The sequence below is a fragment of the Podarcis gaigeae genome (assembly GCF_964106915.1).
Source record: "Podarcis gaigeae genome assembly, chromosome: 11".
NCBI lineage: Eukaryota > Metazoa > Chordata > Lepidosauria > Squamata > Lacertidae > Podarcis > Podarcis gaigeae.
The window spans coordinates 41,387,335-41,405,532 of NC_139687.1; the positions used below are offsets into that span (position 1 = coordinate 41,387,335).

Consider the following 18,198-nt stretch of genomic DNA (forward strand, 5'->3'; position numbering starts at 1 on the left):
CTGCCCAAAATCTGACCTAGGAATATATGAACCTCTCTCAAACCAGTCTGACATTCATTTGCACTTTCAGCTGGTAATTTCTTTTCCTCTTTGACTGGTTTATCTTGCACAAGTCTTTTCTTTGTTTCATCAGCCTAAGTGATAAATTGAGGGCTTTAAACTGGCCTCCCCACTTTAAACAGAGCATTTTTCACAAATAGGTACATAATTGCAACAATCGGCAGACATAATCCAGCCAAAGCCAGTAAGTCCCACCAAATTTACATCAAAAGGGCTTAACTCTGGGCAGATCGTCCCCATTTTCTTCTTCCTGCACATAGTGGCACAGGGTGAACAGGCATGTGTGGTGCACATGTTGGATGTGATCCACTGGGTACACAGAGGAACTGGCAAAATAATCCCCCTGCGCTTTGGGTGAATGCATTTTAAAGCTCTGGCAGAGATTTATTTGCACTTTCTGCACTTCGACAGTGTAGCGTTGCCATTGGGAGGGTTCGTTAACTTTATAGATTGTCACAGATATCAGCAGCAGTTGTACGTCTTCCAGTGTGGGAGCCTTGGCTCATTGAAAACAATTACTGGCAGTGAAATGGAAACAATAAAGTGAAGAAGCACAGAAGCAGTGTGTGTGTGTGTATGTATGTGTGTAATTAACTTCTCCTGACATGTGGCATCAAGCCAGCTATGCTATCACTCAGAGTATTGATCAGTTCCATATTTGCCCCATGTGTCCACTAAACCATCCTCTATCATTTCCAAAAGTGAGCCCAGACATGGCAGTAATGGCCAGTTCTGATGTAACCAACTAAGCTTACAATGATTCCTGTTATGAATTCTGGGCTGTACCATTTAAACTGGTGCAGAATGCAGCTGGGGGTGGGATGACAGTGATCATATTTTTAATGGTTCTTGCACGTGTAGCAAATTAGAAGAAGTACTTCCTTTTGCCTATCTTCCAGCATTCAGTTTCATTAGATAACCCTTGGTTCTAGTCAGTGCTTTTTTCTGGGGGGAACAGGGGTACGCATACCCCTAAACATTTTGTGAATCTAAGTTCGGCCTAATTGAGGGGCAGTATTTCAATATGAGTAGGAAAATGACAATACCCCTAAACATTTTTTAAGGAAAAAAATCACTGGTTCTAGTAATATGACAGAGGGAGCAAAGCCTCTACTACTTTCTCCACAACTTGCATCTCTATCATGTATGCCCCTTATTTATTTATTTTTTCTAAATTAAGAAACCCCAATTAAAATATGAAATCCAATCGCAATTATTATTTTGCTTGCTTGACCTGATTTTACAATATTCGTTTTGAGGTGCAGCAACAAGAGTTGAGCACAATATCCTATGTGCACTTTTATATTATGATACTGACCACTTTTAAAAACCTAAGTGCACAGCATGAAATGGATCTACCATAGCCACATGCTTATTGACACTCTCAAATGAGAAGCCGAGCCTCTCTATGTGTGATATGTCTCTCTTCTGAGAAGGGAAAAGGTGGTGGTTTAAAACAAGCGGAAAAAGGTTGGTAAAGCAGGAATGGAAAGATACTGAGAGGAAGATGCCATTTTTAAACAATGACAGAGGTTTGAAGAAAGCAGGAGCAGAAGGACACTGAGGTTTTTAAACAAGCAAACAAACAAACTCCAGTTTTAACAATGAGAAATAGCAGAGGCAGCTGCAACACAAAAGCTTGTGGTACCTCTGATTAAGAACTTAATTCATTCCAGATGTCAGTTCTTAACCTGAAACTGTTCTTAACCTGAGGTACCAGTTTAGCTAATGGGGCCTCCTGTCGCCGCCGAACAATTTCTGTTCTCATCCTGAAGCAAAGTTCTTAACCTGAGGTACTATTTATGGGCTCTTCCCAACCCCCTTCCTGTTGTACTCAAACCTCGCTTTAAACCACCACTTTCCCTCAGTGCTCCTCTGCTTGCTCTGTTCAAACTTCTGCAACTATCTACACTGCCATTTCAACTCATTGTTTTTTCATTCCTGCTTAATTCAGACTTTTGCACAAGCAAAAGAGCCCTCTCCTCTCCTATGGTTACAGCAACTGATATTCAGCGGTATTACTGCCTCAACCATGAAAGAAGAGCATAGCCATCGTGGATGGTTATGAGCCACTGATAACCTTACTCTCTGTGTATTTGTCCAATCCTCTTTTCAATTCATCCAAGTTAGTGGCCACCACTGCTTTCTATGGGAGCAAGTTCCATAGTTTAACAATGTGCTGCCTGCGCTACCACCTGAGTCTACCATGTGCCCAATTTTTAAAATGGCTGCAAAATCCATTCTGCAGGGCAGCTATTGAGGAAACTACACACGTGATGTACTCTGCTGAAATGTCCACGAAACTATATGATGTATTTTGCTGAAATGCTTTCACAGGTTTCCACACCCACAGGAAAAAAGTGGCTAAAGATATCCCACAAACGAATACAACAGGAAAAGTGTATTGCAACTGGTTCTTTCAGTGCTTTGCAAATTATGTATTTTTCATCTTTACTCTGCAAGGTTCTCTCTCACAGCAGGTAGCACAGATATTGTTAAGTGGGGCATGCAAAACTGACAAACGTACCAGGGAAAAGCAATTGAGCAAGGAAGCATAAACAATAAAACAATAATATTGTTATAGTTTTGCACCTAACTGTTAAAATGCCTTTCGTGCAAAGAAGTTGAGCACTGCAGAACGGGAAATGGCTTGAATCTGATACCACCCTTGGGAACCGACAATTACCATTTCCATTTTATAAACATGGGCAATTTGTTGCGTTTGTATTCCTTTGTAAATGTTCAAATATCCAGGTATGCACCAGACATTTTCCTACAAAGAAATATAAAAAAAGGTCTTTGACCTCATAATTACGTCCCTGCACTGAATCTTTGTCTTGGTGCTGAGTTTTTAATGGCTAGTTAGTGGGTATAAGTACTCCTCTGCTTTTTGTTTATGTGCAGTTAATGTTTTCTATCACTGTTATGGGGGAAAGTGTTTTGTTTTTGGCCATCACTCATCTGAAGTCAGAGGTGGTACAGGCCAGAATTAATGTAAGGGACGTAAGAAGAGCCTGCTGGATCAGGCCAATGGACCATCTTGTCTAGCATGCTGTCCTCACAGCGGTTAACCAGATGCCTATGAGAATCCCACCAGCAGGACCTGAGCACATCAGCCCTCTCCCCCTACTGTCATTTCCAGAAACTGGTTGTCACGGTCCGGTTCATGGGCAATCGAAGTCCCAGCAGGGGATGTCAGGACCGGGGGCAAGATGGCGGGGTGGGAGCAGGAATGGGGGTCCAGAAGCCATGAGTCAGGAAGCCAAGAGTCCGAGGGTCAGAGAGCTGGGAGTTACAAAGCCAAGGGTCTGAGGATCAAGAAGCAAGGAGTCAAGAAGTCAAGGGTCCAAGGATCACAAAGCAGGGAGTCAAGAAGCCGAGGTTCAAGGATCAGGAAGCAAGAAGCCAAACACAGGAAGGCAGGAAGCGTGTTGCTGTGGCAAAGAGCCGAAGGGAAATGCTGATCTTATATCCCTTCCCAGCTCTTGCCACCAGGTGCTGTGAGTTACCAATCGGCCTCACCTGTGAGCCCGTGCCTTGCCTCTTCAGAACAAACTTAGGAAGGCCCCAGTCCTGCAAAATCCTATTGGTCACAGGGCCTGGCTCCTGCACGCACACCTGACACTGGTATTCAGAGGCATACTGCCTTCAGCTGTGGTGCAGAGTACAGCTATCACGGTTAGTAGGCTCCATAAATTTGTATAATCCTCTTTTAAAGTCATTCATGTCGGTGGCCATTGCTACCTCTCATGGGAGTGAATTCCATAGCTTAACTATTGTTTAACGAAGGTGAAGTGGAAATATCTCCTTTTTCAACCAGGCTCATCCTGTCAGAACAGGCTCGCTGAAAGTCTTCAGGCAGTGGACACTGAACAGCCACCTGTTGCTCTAGCTATGGAACTCCAGCACTGACTAGAGCATTGGGCTAGATAACCTCCAAGGCTCCCTCCAACTCTTATGTGATGTGTGATTGTGAGAAATATGCAAAAATGAGAAAGAAGCACACGCTCAGAACTGGCAGGATAGTTTTAATCAGAGCTGCCACATCGCAACAAGCTTTGATGTAGAAGTCATGGATAGGCAAACTAAGGCCCAGGGGCCGGATCCAGCCCAATCACCTTCTAAATCCGGCCTGTGGATGGTCCAGGAATCAGCGTGTTTTTACATGCGTAGAATGTGTGCTTTTATTTAAAATGCATCTCTGGGTTATTTGTGGGGCATAGGAATTCATCCCCCCCATATAGTCTGCTCCCCCACAAGGTCTGGGGGGGGGAACAGTGGACCGGCCCCCTGCTGAAAAAGTTTGCTGACCCCTGGTGTAGCTCCTCTCAGCCTTTGCTCTGTGCTAGCAGAACACTGGATTTAATTCTATAAATAATCGATGGGAAGCAAAAATGCAAACGTTGAAACATTAATGAGACAGAGTGCCCAATGAATGATAGGTAGCAGAGCTGAAAAGCACATCTTTTCCCAGCATTGGAATGATGCCACCGGGGACACAGAAGGATTTGATAAAATGGGAGGAGAAGCCTTCATCGAATCAAAGCTCAATGCACCCAGCGCAGCTCGCCTGCAATTGACCAAGGTTGCTTGGGTAGCCAAGCGGGCAAGAGTGAGCTGCGACTGAAGAGGTTCCTGGTTCAAATTCTGCCTTTGCCACAAGCTCTCTGAATGGCAATTGTTAAGCCATTTATAGGTGATCCTGGTGACCCACCTGCGGTGCCTGTCACAAGGGGTCACGTGTCATGGGTTTTTCTACTCAGCTATCCACACAATAGCTGAAGCAAATAATGCAAGCTATTCATATTGAATGAAAGTACAGATTAAGGAGCCTAGCACTTATTAGGCTATATGACGTGGATAAAACATACATGCAAAACATACAGTAGTACCTCGGGTTAAGTACTTAATTCATTCCGGAGGTCCGTACTTAACCTGAAACTGTTTTTAACCTGAAGCACCACTTTAGCTAATGGGGTCTCCTGCTGCTGCCGCGCCGCCGGAGCACGATTTCTGTTCTCATCCTGAAGCAAAGTTCTTAACCTGAAGCACTATTTCCGGGTTAGCAGAGTCTGCAACCTAAAGCATATGTAACCCGAGGTACCACTGTATACCGAAGTCTGATAATGCAGGGTTCCTGATCACGCAGAGGCTTCTAGCTGATTTCAGATGGTCATGATTAGAACGACTCTTCAGACTAAACTAGTGAAGGTCTGGGGAGGAGGGAACATAGCTGGCACACAGGAGGTATTGTGGCAGAACCAACATAAACACTGGGCTGTCTACACATGCATTTAATCCTCCGTGATGAAGCTGAATGTCTGAAGAGGGCTAGAGAGACAACCCCTCTCCATAATCGTTCGAGCATCTGTTTAACTAAGTTTTGAGATTCTTGACTTGACTTATTTTCTTGCCCACTCTGAATCCCTAATTCTAGGGAATTCCAGGAAATGGACTTAAGTCTGACATAGGCTGCACTTATTCTGTTCTCCCAGCGTTTCTCTAATTGCCATATTATATTCACGCTTTCACATGATGTAAAACTTGCATACAGAAATATAGCGGAATATAGTGCACGTATAGCATTCTTTTCTGCATTGTTTGCTTCTGGAAAGGTATCTGTTTGCAAATAACATGGAAAGGAATGCTCCGCAATACCCAGCTATATTTCTGGAATGGACGTTTACAAATTAACAGAGAAACATCAGGAAAATGCAACAAACTGCCATGAGAATACAGCCTTAGAGTGGAATCCTTGCTTTGAGCACTCTTTTTCTTCATTCTGACTCTCACTGGACTCCACCTTAATAAAGCCTTCCTTTCTATTTATCTTTTTTGTTGGATTTATATTGACAGTAAGGATCTCCATGCCTACCTCTGATATTTGGACAAAGCATAAAGAAGGAAATGCATAAATCTTCATTCTGTCTTCTCTCTCTCTCACACACACAGTACCTTTTTAATTACACCTACAATTCCCACACCTCTGCCCTTCTCAGAGTCTGAAGTCTCTCCCTCATCTCTAGAGCTGCCTTTGCAATTATCAACTAATTTTCCATTTGTTATATTTTCTTAAGAAATATAGATTTCTGGGAAAGCTCTGACTGTGTCTCTGTTGCTCCAAGAACACATTATAAGAGCACTCGGCTACCTAGATTAAACAATCTGAAGTTAATTGTGTCATTCTGTTTTGTATTTGGAAAACATGCGTTTTTAACGGGCAACCTCTACTAGACAGATAGCAGTCTGTCCTGTGCTGCCAACTAACAGAATAGAGCTAAGATTACATTGGGAAATGGTTCTCATAGCTAGCACATTTGAGCAAAATTCTGCAATCTCCTTTGTGTTTCATAAGGCCTTATTCCCTGAAGATGGAGAGACAGTGTTCAGATGTATAGAGTCCCAAACAAACCCCATCCATTGGTCAAAGAAGATGTATCTACTAGGAGCTTGTTTTCCCTTTTCCTGCCAGAAACAGTATTCAACTTCAACTTCCACTTGCCCTGGAACTGCAGAAGCAAGGGGAAAGGGGACCCTCTGGCCCCATCCATCAGCCAAGAGCCACCAATTGCGATTCAAGCAAGAACACCAACAAGGGAAGACCAGCCTGGCCTGAACTTGATTAAATTGCTTGTAGCTCATCACTTTGTTTTGGCCCTGAAGACTTGATCCTTCATTCCCTTTTGTGTCATTTCATTTTAGCTTGTAAGTCTGGTGGCAGGGCCTGTCTCTCTCTCTAATTGATGTGAGTCACTTAGGGAGACCATAACTGTCTGAAGTGCATGAGAGAAATATAGAAAATAAAAAATATAAATAAAAATCTGCACAAGAGGGATATTAAATCACACTGCTTTGTCATACAATGGCATTGCAAGAAATTGAGAACATGTAATGAGGAGCCTTCTCAAATCAGAGTGCAATGGAAATTTCCCCTGATGAAGAGTCGGATTTTGCTTGAAAAGTGTTTGGCATTAAAACAGCACTTTCTAGAATAAATATGCTCTGTGAACTCTGCTTCTGACTGCTGGTATTCTGCCCTGTGTTGATTGAGTGTGACAACTGCATCACTGACGAGTAAAATCAACCCTCCTTCCTTGTTTCACACTTTTCATGATAATTTCAGAAATGCAAGATTGTGGCAACTATCCTCATTTAGGAATGATGCATTACCCAGAGTGCAATGTCCTGTATAGAACATAAAATTGCTCCATCCCTACCCAGAAGACTTATAAACTGGCATTAGACAGGGATGAAAGGAGAGTTAGAGATTAGGGAGAATCATATAGGAGGGGAGCATCAGCAAGCAAGGGGAGACAAGAGACGTTGAGATAAAAACTTTGCTGAAGAAATCAATTTTGGGAAGGTCAGTGAAGCAGAAAGGGGGGGGGGCCTCCAATTTGTATAAAACCAGTGGCCATTCCAGATACAGGAAGAAGCAGAACCATCGGACCAGAGAGGAGATTGGCAAAGGTACAAAGGTCCCTTCTCAAAATTCAACTTTTCCAGGAAGCCTTTCAATCATCTCTCTAGTGCCTGTTGTACTAAGCAGAAGCACGGTGGTTGAAGCCATCACGTGTTCTTTCCTTGGCTACCCAGGTCTCCATTTCACTCCTCCTTCTGTTGTTTCTGAATTTCGATTTTAGATTTCAAGTCCCTTGGTGCTGCTTTCTACCTGCTCTTTGTGAAACATCAAGTGCATAGGTGGCACCCTCTGAATAAATAATAACAATGACACAAGTTTTCTGTGTGGCACGCAGAAGAAAGGCAGCAATTAAAATGCGGTATAGAACAATAAAATTATTAAAACTTAAAAAAATACGATTCAAACATTGATTTATTTTTTTTGCTGCTACCAAAATATTCTTAACACAGTCTCTGTTCTGAATACGAATTACACCATCAAGGTATCTCAGTAAACCAACCTTAGAATCACACAACATTCAATGCCTGGTTATCTCAAATATCTTCAGAAGTCAAGTACTTCTTGCCAACTTCATTTGTACCCCACAGGAATTACGAAGTAATATACTGACACATTCCCAAACATTCTTAAGCTTAATCACATCAAACCTGGCAATTTATAATGGATTCATTATGTGACCACAGCACAGAGACGGTCACACAAGTTGGCTTGTAGTGAGTGGGGTTGAAGCTTTTAATGTGAGAATTAGAAACCTGACACTGATATCAACAGAAAAATGCAAAATATTCTCAAAATCAAATTCATGATGGCAAGACAGAATTTGTTAGGAAAGTTGCATCTGTTCCTACAGACCAAGTCTCTGAGATATTTCATAATCACAACAGGAATCTGGCTGCCAAATTCACTATCCATATTTCCCATTTGTTTCTATCCCAAATTTGACTTACCAGTCTTGCACAGCGTTGAAGGATTCCTCATTGGTGATGTCATACATTAAAATGAAGCCCATTGCACCCCGATAGTAGGCTGTCGTAATTGTCCTATATCTCTCTTGACCAGCTGTGTCCTAAAACAATTAAATATAGACAGTTGTGGCTACAAGTTGTCAAAAGTCTTGTGTTTTGTTTTGTTTTTTAAAAAAACAGCAATCATACTTCCCGCCTAGAAGCACTATTTTGGCAAGTAAGCAGTATAGAAATTATATTTTATATAAATCAGGCGCCTGATTTCATAATGACAGTGAAAATTGGAGATTCAAAGAGTTGTGTAGGCCTGTTTAAAAAGGCCTATACCACCACTGCTGTTTGAACTTCTGGTTTACAGCAGTTCAAAAAGCTACAATGGGAAGGAGACATGGTTTCCACTGAATGGAAACCCCCTCATTGAGCAAGTGGGAGCTCACTTTAAGCTTCCAAATGTTCTTTTGAAGCCCCACTTACCTGCCCCATGTATGACCTCAGTTGTAGGGCAGTGCGTGTGGCTCCCCCAAAATGGCCTCCCTGGCCAAATGAGGAGGTTTGGCCCACAAGTTCAAGGTCTCTGCACCTCATGTCAGTTTACATATACTGTGAACAAACAGCTTTGTGAACCATATGCCTTTATATCAAAACCCATTCTCTGTCCCTTCCTCCATTACTTGTGTTCACTCTCAAAAATTGTTACATAGGTATAATAAAGGAAGGAAATTCTCAGCATTACCCATAGTTCTGCAGCTCGCATCAAAAAGAAAAATTTATTTCATTTCAGTTGGTTGTTGGCACCGGAAATCTTCCTGGTGGATTTTACCCATATGTACTGATCCAGAGAATGTTAACAGGGTGCTCAAGCTTCATTTATTGTGACAGTTGTTAAATAAACCTCAATTCTCTTTGGATTGTTTCCAAACACATTCAAACTCTATAATATTTTGTTTCAAGAAGGATCGCCGTGTTAGTCTGTTGCTGCAAATACCACAATCCTGTGGCAGCTTATAATTTAAGCACAAGTTTTATAAGCAAGAGCTATTGTGGCTTTAGTCTTTATGGTGCCACAAGACTCTCTAAAGTATTTAATATCACTAAAGATGGCTTCAGTTAATAATGTGCTAATATTTCCCTGAACCATCTTTCTGCACAGTTTTTATCCCTTCTGTTGCTTTCATTATGCCTGACTTTTATGCAAATGAAAAGCATGGGATAATCCATTTCCATATTTCATTTACATTTCTTGCTATAAAACAATGCTAGCGTTCCTCATTAAACTGCAATTTGAGCCTCTATGTAAAAACCAGTTCGTTTATCAATTCAATCTTGCTTGCTCACTGGTCCTAATTTACCCACTGATCAGATTAGCTTTAAATCCAAAATGTAATGGTCTGTCTTTTAGCCCAGAGTCACTTTCTAAGCAAAATCTAACAGAACAAGCCTGACGAATATTGATAAAAACTTGACCTATTGTTCCATGATGGTGTTACCATGGCAATCCATCTTCTTCCTGGATGAACTGGGGGAAATACATAAAGATTTTCGATGGAGCCTTTTCATTTGCTCTAGTACCAGCTAGAAATATATGAAATAATTTCAAGTATGCTTGCACTATGGTGGCTGTTTGACAGATATCCTTTAGTAATGATCCATGCACATCCAGGGTAGTAACAAACACATATTTATAGTCAGACATAATAGTGTTTACTCAAAAGTAAGTCCCACTGTGTTCAGTGGTGATCACTTCCTTCTACAGTGGACATTCGGGTTGCGATCGTGATCCGTGCAGGAGGCATGTTTGCAACCCGCAGTGCTGCGTCTGCGCACACGTGGGTTGCGATTCGGCACTTCTGCACATGTGCAAAGGGTGGTTTAGTGCTTCTGCACATGCACGAGCATCAAAACCCAGAAGTAACCTGTTCTGGTACTTCCACATTCGGCGTGGTGTGCAACCCGAAAACACACAACCTGAACCGTCTGTAACCCAAGGTATGACTGTATATGTGCACTGGATTACGGTCCGGAAAGCCGATCCCATGAATGCTTTCTTAGGAGCAAGTTGTCCAAGTTTAATAAACATCACAACCCACCTACTTTCAGCAAACAGAAACAGCACAACAAGACACTGGAGAGACCTGTCAGGAGTAAGCATGGACCAATGGTACCAAATAGTATGGGAAACAGCCTCACTAGAAAAATTAACCAATAAACTGAAACTGACACGGGGACAAATAGAAGATGCCTTCACCCAAATATGGTTCCCCTTTATCACATAGACAGCCCAACAAGAATCCACCAACAGCATACGAACCAATATGGCTAACCTGATTCAAAAACACCCACCCACCCCACTCACACATGAAAACAAAGTTCACCACAGCCAATCACAAACAAACAACCACACCCTGGGCCAACCCCAACCTCTCTCACCACCAAAGGAACACAAGCGAATAGCAAAGAGAACCTACACAAGCAACGCTGACACAAAACCCCACATATATTAAGTATAATAGAAACATCGCCACCCGACCCCACCCCCACGGCCCCCTTCATCTCTTCCCCCCCTTTCTTCCTAATGTAATGCTAATGTCTCAACAAATGAAACTGACCCGTAGAAAATGTAACTTGAAAAGAGAGACATTGCACATCTGTAAACCAAGGAATCTTTAATAAAAAATACTTTTTTTAAAAAAAAGGAAAGTAAACTAGGTGACGCTTGGGTCTCTTCAAACTCTATGATTCTATGAAATGTGCACAGGACTGTTGCCTTGGTGGGACTGTGAATCCACCTGATTTGCACAGGTTGCCAGATCTGAATCAGCCTGCAATTTCCATGTTTTCTCGTGGCATTGTCCTAAAATCAGAGCTGGAGGGGGCTGCATTCACATGGCAGTTTATTCTGTTTCCCTGACATTTCCCCATTGATTTCCATATTGTATTTGAGTAATCATGTGACATAAAAGGATTTCTCAAGAAACAAGAGGATAGATGTGTATTGTGGCTACTGTTGTGTGTACATGCCAGTGGTGGGAATGCACTGGATACAGAGCGAAGGGGTGCGTGTGCCAATGTTCCTGCATGCTAAAAGAAAGATCCACAGAGAACTAGCTTGTCCATAAGAAGGTCATCCTAAATCCCTTCTCCTGGATAAAGTACAGTGGTGCCTCGCAAGACGAAAAGAATCCGTTCCGCGAGTCTCTTCGTCTTGCGGTTTTTTCGTCTTGCAAAGCAAGCCCATTAGCGGCTTAGCGGATTAGCGCTATTAGCGGCTTAGCGGGCTTAGTGGATCAGCTGATAAGCGGCTTAGCGGATCAGCTGATACGCGGCTTAGCGGCTTGGGGAAAAGGGGGGGAAGGGAAAAAACCCCGCAGGAACTCACAAGACATTTTCGTCTTGCAAAGCAAGCCCATAGGAAATTCGTTTTGCGAAGCACCTCCAAAACGGAAAACCCTTTCGTCTAGCGGATTTTCCGTCTTGCGAGGCATTCGTCTTGTGGGGCACCACTGTACTTTCACCTGTTTTGTATGGAGGAATAACCAATCATGTGAACCCCCAGCAGTTGGTAGTAGTACATGTAAAATACAGGTTCATTTGCTGTACTGTGGTACCTCGGGTTACATATGCTTCAGGTTACATACGCTTCAGGTTAACCCAGAAATAGTGCTTCAGGTTAAGAACTTTGCTTCAGGATAAGAACAGAAATCGGACTCCGGTAGCGCGGTGGCAGCAGGAGGCCCCATTAACTAAAGTTAATGGGGTTAATGGGGTTCTTCAGGTTAAGAACAGTTTCAGGTTAAGAATGGACCTCCGGAACGAATTAAGTACTTAACCCGAGGTACCACTGTACTAGCCTTTAGCACCATGGGGCATGTGCTCCATGAAGTGCCTGCAAATGAAAATAAATGAGTAGTTTTTCTTCTCTGCTCCTCCGATCATGCCAGCAACAGCACAAATCCAGCAAAAAACCCAAAAAACCCAAAGGCCACAAAATCCCTTTATTTTAACACACAGCATGTTTTGAAGTGAAAAGCATAAGGGAAAAAATGGGTTTAATAAAGGAAACAAGATTAGCAAACGCTAGAATTGGCAGTTTTGTATTTTATATTGTTGGGTGCCAGCCCACTCTCTGCCAAGCAGTAACAATATTCCAGGGGTTCCAGGCACTTACCCAGAGTCTGTGCTCCTTTGGAGAACTGAAGTTGCAGTAGAGACTGTTGTAGCTTTAAGAAATATGCTTTATTCACCTATTTACACCTTCAGCCTGCATGAAGGGAATCCAGATCTTACAGCAGGCTTCCTCAACCTCGGTTTGAGACTACAATTCCCACCATCCCTGACCACTGGTCCTGCTAGCTAGGCATCATGGGAGTTGTAGGCCAAAACCATCTGGAGGGCCCAACTTGAGGAAGCCTGTCTTACAGCATGGTCACCTCAAGTTGGGCTTGTTCCCCATAGCAGTGCAGCACTGGAGTCCAAGGCATCTCTCCCAGCCAGCCTTCAGCCAGCCTGCTCAATATGAATCTTTTTTTTTTTTTTACTCCCTTCTTCTTCACTGCACACCTTGCTAAAGACTCTCTTTTCCTGCCACTTCACACACAGTTACCATGGCAACCTTCTGTCTGCTCAGCCCTAGGCCCAAGATTCCTCTCAGATGGGCCATCAACACTGTTGGTCATGTCAATGCCTATATCCTAGACAGGCCCTTCGGCTTGCCTCCAGGACTGTGGGTGTCTGAGGCTGTGTTTGCTGGCGTGCATGCCATCACATGTGCTTGTCAGTGGGTGTGCAGTGGCCCCGGCCACACTTTTGAGAGGGGGCACAACCAGGTGCCTCCCTCCCACAGACTCTCTCATTGGAGCCTGGCTCCTCGTTCCAGCAGCAGCTGAACTCTCGGATCAGGCCTGACCTGGGGTCGGAGTGGAGGAGAGGCGTCAGCAGCTGGGTTGCCAACCTTCTCCTGCACTGGGCTATGCACCCAAGGGAGCAGCCAGCTCCCTCACACGCAGCCTCAGCTCTGCTCAGATGGAGAGGAGAGTCGTGGCAGCAGCAGCATCATGTCGGCGCCCCTCTCCTACACCGAGCAGAGAGGAGGAGGAGGAGAGGCAGAGCCAGCTGCATTGCCACAGCGCCGCCTCACTCCTTTACAGGGCTGTGTGTGCAAGGGAGCTGCCAGCTCCCTCATTCCCAGCTGCAGCTCCACTCCTGGGTCAGGTCTGACCTGGGAGGGGGAGAGGAGGAGGAGTGTTAAGTGGTGGGTGAACATATCAGACAACACAGCGATTCTTCAAACAGCTCTTGTTTATTTACAGGCCCAGAACAGAACTGGGCTGAAGGGTTCAGCCAACCTGCTTATGTAGAGCTCAACTACAAAGCAACAGCAACAACTTTCTGTAACTATCCAATCACTGAACGTCACTTTCAATTCCTTATTTGCATATGTGGACCTGAGTGAAAACTATCTACAGTATCTCCCTGCTGGCCCAGGGTGAGAACTTCAGTACATAACAAGGAGAGCCACAGTAGCGTGTGCGCACGGCCCCGGCACAAAAATCTTTGGCTGCCTGGCCCCTCCATGGGGACTGTTGTGGGGGCTGGAGCACCCAGGGGCCCCTGTACCAGCACCTATAATCCCAGGTGCGGCCCTGGCTTGGAAAGGAAGCATAGCTTGTCCTTTGCCATGGGCCTGCAATCTTCCCTTCAAAACTCTAAATAAAAACCCTACCGTTTATTAATTTCTAGGGTTTAGCTCCCATCCCTCAATATATAATGGCTTCAAGTCATTGGTTCACCTTGCTTCAGTGATGTCAACTCTGGGACTATGTTGTTTTAAGTCTCAATGCCGTGGGTAGGAAAAGGAGGTTGCAATTATTTTGCATACTTGACTAGTATTGCCTGTCCTTTTTGCATTCCAATGCTATTTAATCCCACTCTTTATAACACTTGTAATTTCTTCCTCTATACCAAATTATATATAAAGCTGCCAACTGGGGAATAGTTTTTCAAGCATCTTGTGAAGTGTACTCTAGTCCATGAAAGCTTTTGCCATAAAAAAACCAATGCAATTATTATTACAGGAATTCATAACCCCTTTTTAACTTGCAGTGTATTTAAAAACCCTAGAAGGACAATAGCTGCATCTTAACTCAGATATTCTCAATAATCACCAGAATGATAACTATGGTAGGTCACATCCACACCGTGGATAAGGGGCACTCTTAAACTATTTACTGCCATGCCCCCCCCCGCAAAGCATCCTGGGAACTGTAGCTAAGGGTGCTGGGAATTATAGCTCTGTGATGGGGTCTCCTAACAGGCCTCAGCACCTTTCACAAACTAGTTTCCAGGATTCTTTGTGGGAAGCCAGGACTGCTCAAGTGGCATAAGAGTGCTTTATAATGCATAATGTGGATGTGTGACCCTACTGTAGGAAAAATATTTAAAAGTTTTGTGGCATTTTAAAGAAGAATGAGTTTATTCCAGAATGGAATAAGAGCTCATAGTTTCAAAAGTATATACCCTGTGGCTCATTCCACAATAAATATATTAATCTTTAAGATCATAGAATTGTAGAGTTGGAAGGGACCATCTAGTCCATGGGTAGGCAAACTAAGGCCCAGGGGCTGGATCCGGCCCAATCGCCTTCTAAATCCAGCCTGCAGACGGTCCGGGAATCAGCTTGTTTTTACATGAGTAGAATGTGTCCTTTTATTTAAAATGCATCTCTGGGTTATTTGTGGGGCATAGGAATTCCTTCATTAAAAAATAAATAAAAATAGTCCAACCCCCCCCCCCCCATAAGGTCTGAGGGACAGTGGACCAGCCCCCTGCTGAAAAAGTTTGCTGACCCCTGTCCAACCCCCTTGCAATGCAGGAATCTCTTTGTCCACCATGGGGCCTGAACGCACAACCCTGAGGTCCTTATTAGTCTTGAGAATAAAAATGCCGTCATCTGTGAAATGTGAAGTTGGTCCTGGAAGGTCATGCTTAAAATGTTGCTTTGCTCAGTTTTAACTGTAGAATTCTCTCTCTCCCTCCCTTCCTCCCTTCTTTTTTACCTCCTCCCCACAAAGGTTATTATGTCCTATAAGAGAGCCAACATCCAATGAGTGCACCGCTCTTGTTGTTTGGCTTTGGTGACCTCAAAAGGTTCTTGCAATTTGATGGGAGTTTCTAATATTGGCTCTTCCGCCCACAGAACACTTGATAACCCAAAAATAGATGTGTTCCTGCCATACAGGAGGGCTGGGGTTTTATTTTCCTTCACAGATGTGCTGAATGCCTTTGGTTTTCTCGCCTGATCTCTCACCTTCTCCTCAAAGTAAGTCTGGCAGGGGCTCAGCTTCCCTTCCGTGAGGCAATTTTAGCAACTGCTCCAGACTTTGTGTTAAGAAAATAAAATAAAAGAGGATGGGCATAATTAATGGTATAATTGCATGGGGGCACCAGGAAGCAATGTAATGAGGATGGCCAGGGGTATTAGGCACAGTGGTCAAGGGTGCTGCTACTGTTACCTTCTCTCCCTCTGCCTAATGATACAGCCAAACTAGAATCTTGTCTAGAAATTCTTGATTTACAAAGGTCAATGGAAAGGCTTAAAGTGGATCCAAGAGAAAGTCTTAACTAGGTATTCTCCAAATGCTGGATCTCTCTGAAGTCAATGTCAAAGCTTCTGTTAATTTCTAAAGAACTGGCATTTGGAGTGTGTGAAAATTGAGAAAGGATGAAAATTCATAATGTGACTCGACCGAATACTGAACGGGGTGTGTGGCCATGATAGCAGTCCTGAAATATCTGAAGGACTGTCATGGGGAAGATGGATCAGACTTGTTCTCTGTTGATCCAGAGGGCAGGAGGCCAGGACTAAAACAAATGGGCAGAAATTCCAATGGAGGTGCTTTGGGCTAATCATTTTGAAACACTTCCTAGTACAGTAGTAAGAACTATTCAACATGGTAAGAGCGATTAAATCATTGTTTCTCAAACTCAGGTCTCCAGCTGTTGTTGGACTACAACTCCCATCCTCCCTGACCACTGGTTCTGCTAGCTAGGAATGATGGGAGTTGTAGTCCAACAGCAGCTAGAGACCCAAGTTTGAGAAATACTGTATTGAACAAACTGCCTCAGAATACAGGATGGGGGAGAAAGTAGCTCAGTTTTCTTTTTAATATGAACTTCCTTAACTCATACTTCAAAACTGTGTACATGGTAACATGAGCACAAAATGTCTACTGATCTGTTTATTTTAAGCTACAAATGAATGAGGAAATGGGGCAAACTGAATTTAAGAATGGATAAATGAGGAAATGGAGAAAAACTGGAATTGATAAATTCATCTATCCCAAGAGAGAAGGTGGTTGGCTGTCCTTCTCAGGAGGAACTTGACCAGAATCTGAGTGGCCAACTGTCAGGGATGCTGAGTTTGAATCCTGCACTGGTTTGGACTAGATAACCTCCAAGATCTCTTCCAATTTAACCCCCTCCCTGATACTAGGTTATTTGGAGAAGCTACAAGCTCTGAAAGTATTTTTATCCAAGCCAGAAATGACACAAACGTTTGATTATATTTTTTCAGATAATTGCTAGTATAATTTGAATTCTGATGAAATGTTAGCTATGGACATGCTGACATTTTTATCACATGCATTATATTTCAGTTATCTTAGCTGTAATGTTCCTATTTTCTGCCCCATTTTGTGAGTCAGAAAAGCAGAAAACCTCACTGAATCATTCCCTTAAAATTTTTCCGACACTGCAGCAAATACATGGAATATTAAAGAAGTTGTTAGTGTATAGTAAGCTATAAATCATTCATTCATTGGTTATTATGATTCATCCAATAATGATGCTCTGGTGGTTTAAGCAACGTGTTTTGAGAAACGAACTTGGTTTGTCAGGTACAGATATTAACTTTGGCAGAGACACCTCTTCCTCCTTAAGTCTAAGTCCTTACTAATAATCAAATGATGTAGATATGACTCCTTGTGTGTCGCTGTGTCAAGAAGACAATCCATTCGTCCAGATTTGCCTTACCGATCTATTCTCAAATGATTCATTGGCCTGTATGCATGTGCAATCTGTGCATCTTCCATTACTCTTCTGGCCTCAAATATTTCACACCATGTCACCTTCAGGATCAATGAAGATGTGTGCCATCGTTAATGGCTAGATAGGCTGCAGTTGTGGTTTTGGCTTGTAACATAGGGACACTTGCAGTGCAGAAAAACAGAAATGGCATCCATGTATAGCAGCAAGTTCTGTCCTTATACTCAAACACAAGAACAGGATGGAGTACAAGTCACCGGAGGCTCCATTTATGTCTGAGAATGGATATGGAAGGAGGTCCAGGCAGGGACCTTTATCTGCCTCCAATCCACTGCTACCTACTGTTGCCTTCAGTAAACTATCACTTCCAATCCGTTTCCAGGCCCAACTGAAAATGCTAGTCTCAGGTCATTTATAAAAAGGTAAAGGGACCCCTGACCATTAGGTCCAGTCGTGGCCGACTCTGGGGTTGCGGAGCTCATCTCGCTTTATTGGCCAAGGGAGCCGGCGTACAGCTTTTGGTTATGTGGCCAGCATGACTAAGCCACTTCTGGTGAACCAGAGCAGCGCACGGAAACGCTGCTTACCTTCCCTCCGGAGCAGTACCTATTTATCTACTTGCACTTTGACGTGCTTTTGAACTGCTAGGTTGGTAGGAGCAGGGACCGAGCAACGGGAGCTCACCTCATTGTGGGGATTCGAACCGCCGAC

General features: G+C 43.4%; 1 protein-coding gene across 4 annotated transcripts in view; it reads right to left on the reverse strand.

The window, feature by feature from the left end:
• Positions 1 to 18,198, reverse strand: part of RAB3C (RAB3C, member RAS oncogene family) — a 102,226-nt gene that overhangs the window by 43,544 nt on the left and 40,484 nt on the right. For all 4 annotated transcript variants that reach the window (XM_083703684.1, XM_083703683.1, XM_083703682.1 and 1 more), the window contains exon 3: positions 8,431 to 8,549. In XM_083703684.1, coding sequence (XP_083559810.1) covers positions 8,431 to 8,549 — 119 coding nt within the window. The remainder of the gene's footprint in view (positions 1 to 8,430; positions 8,550 to 18,198) is intronic.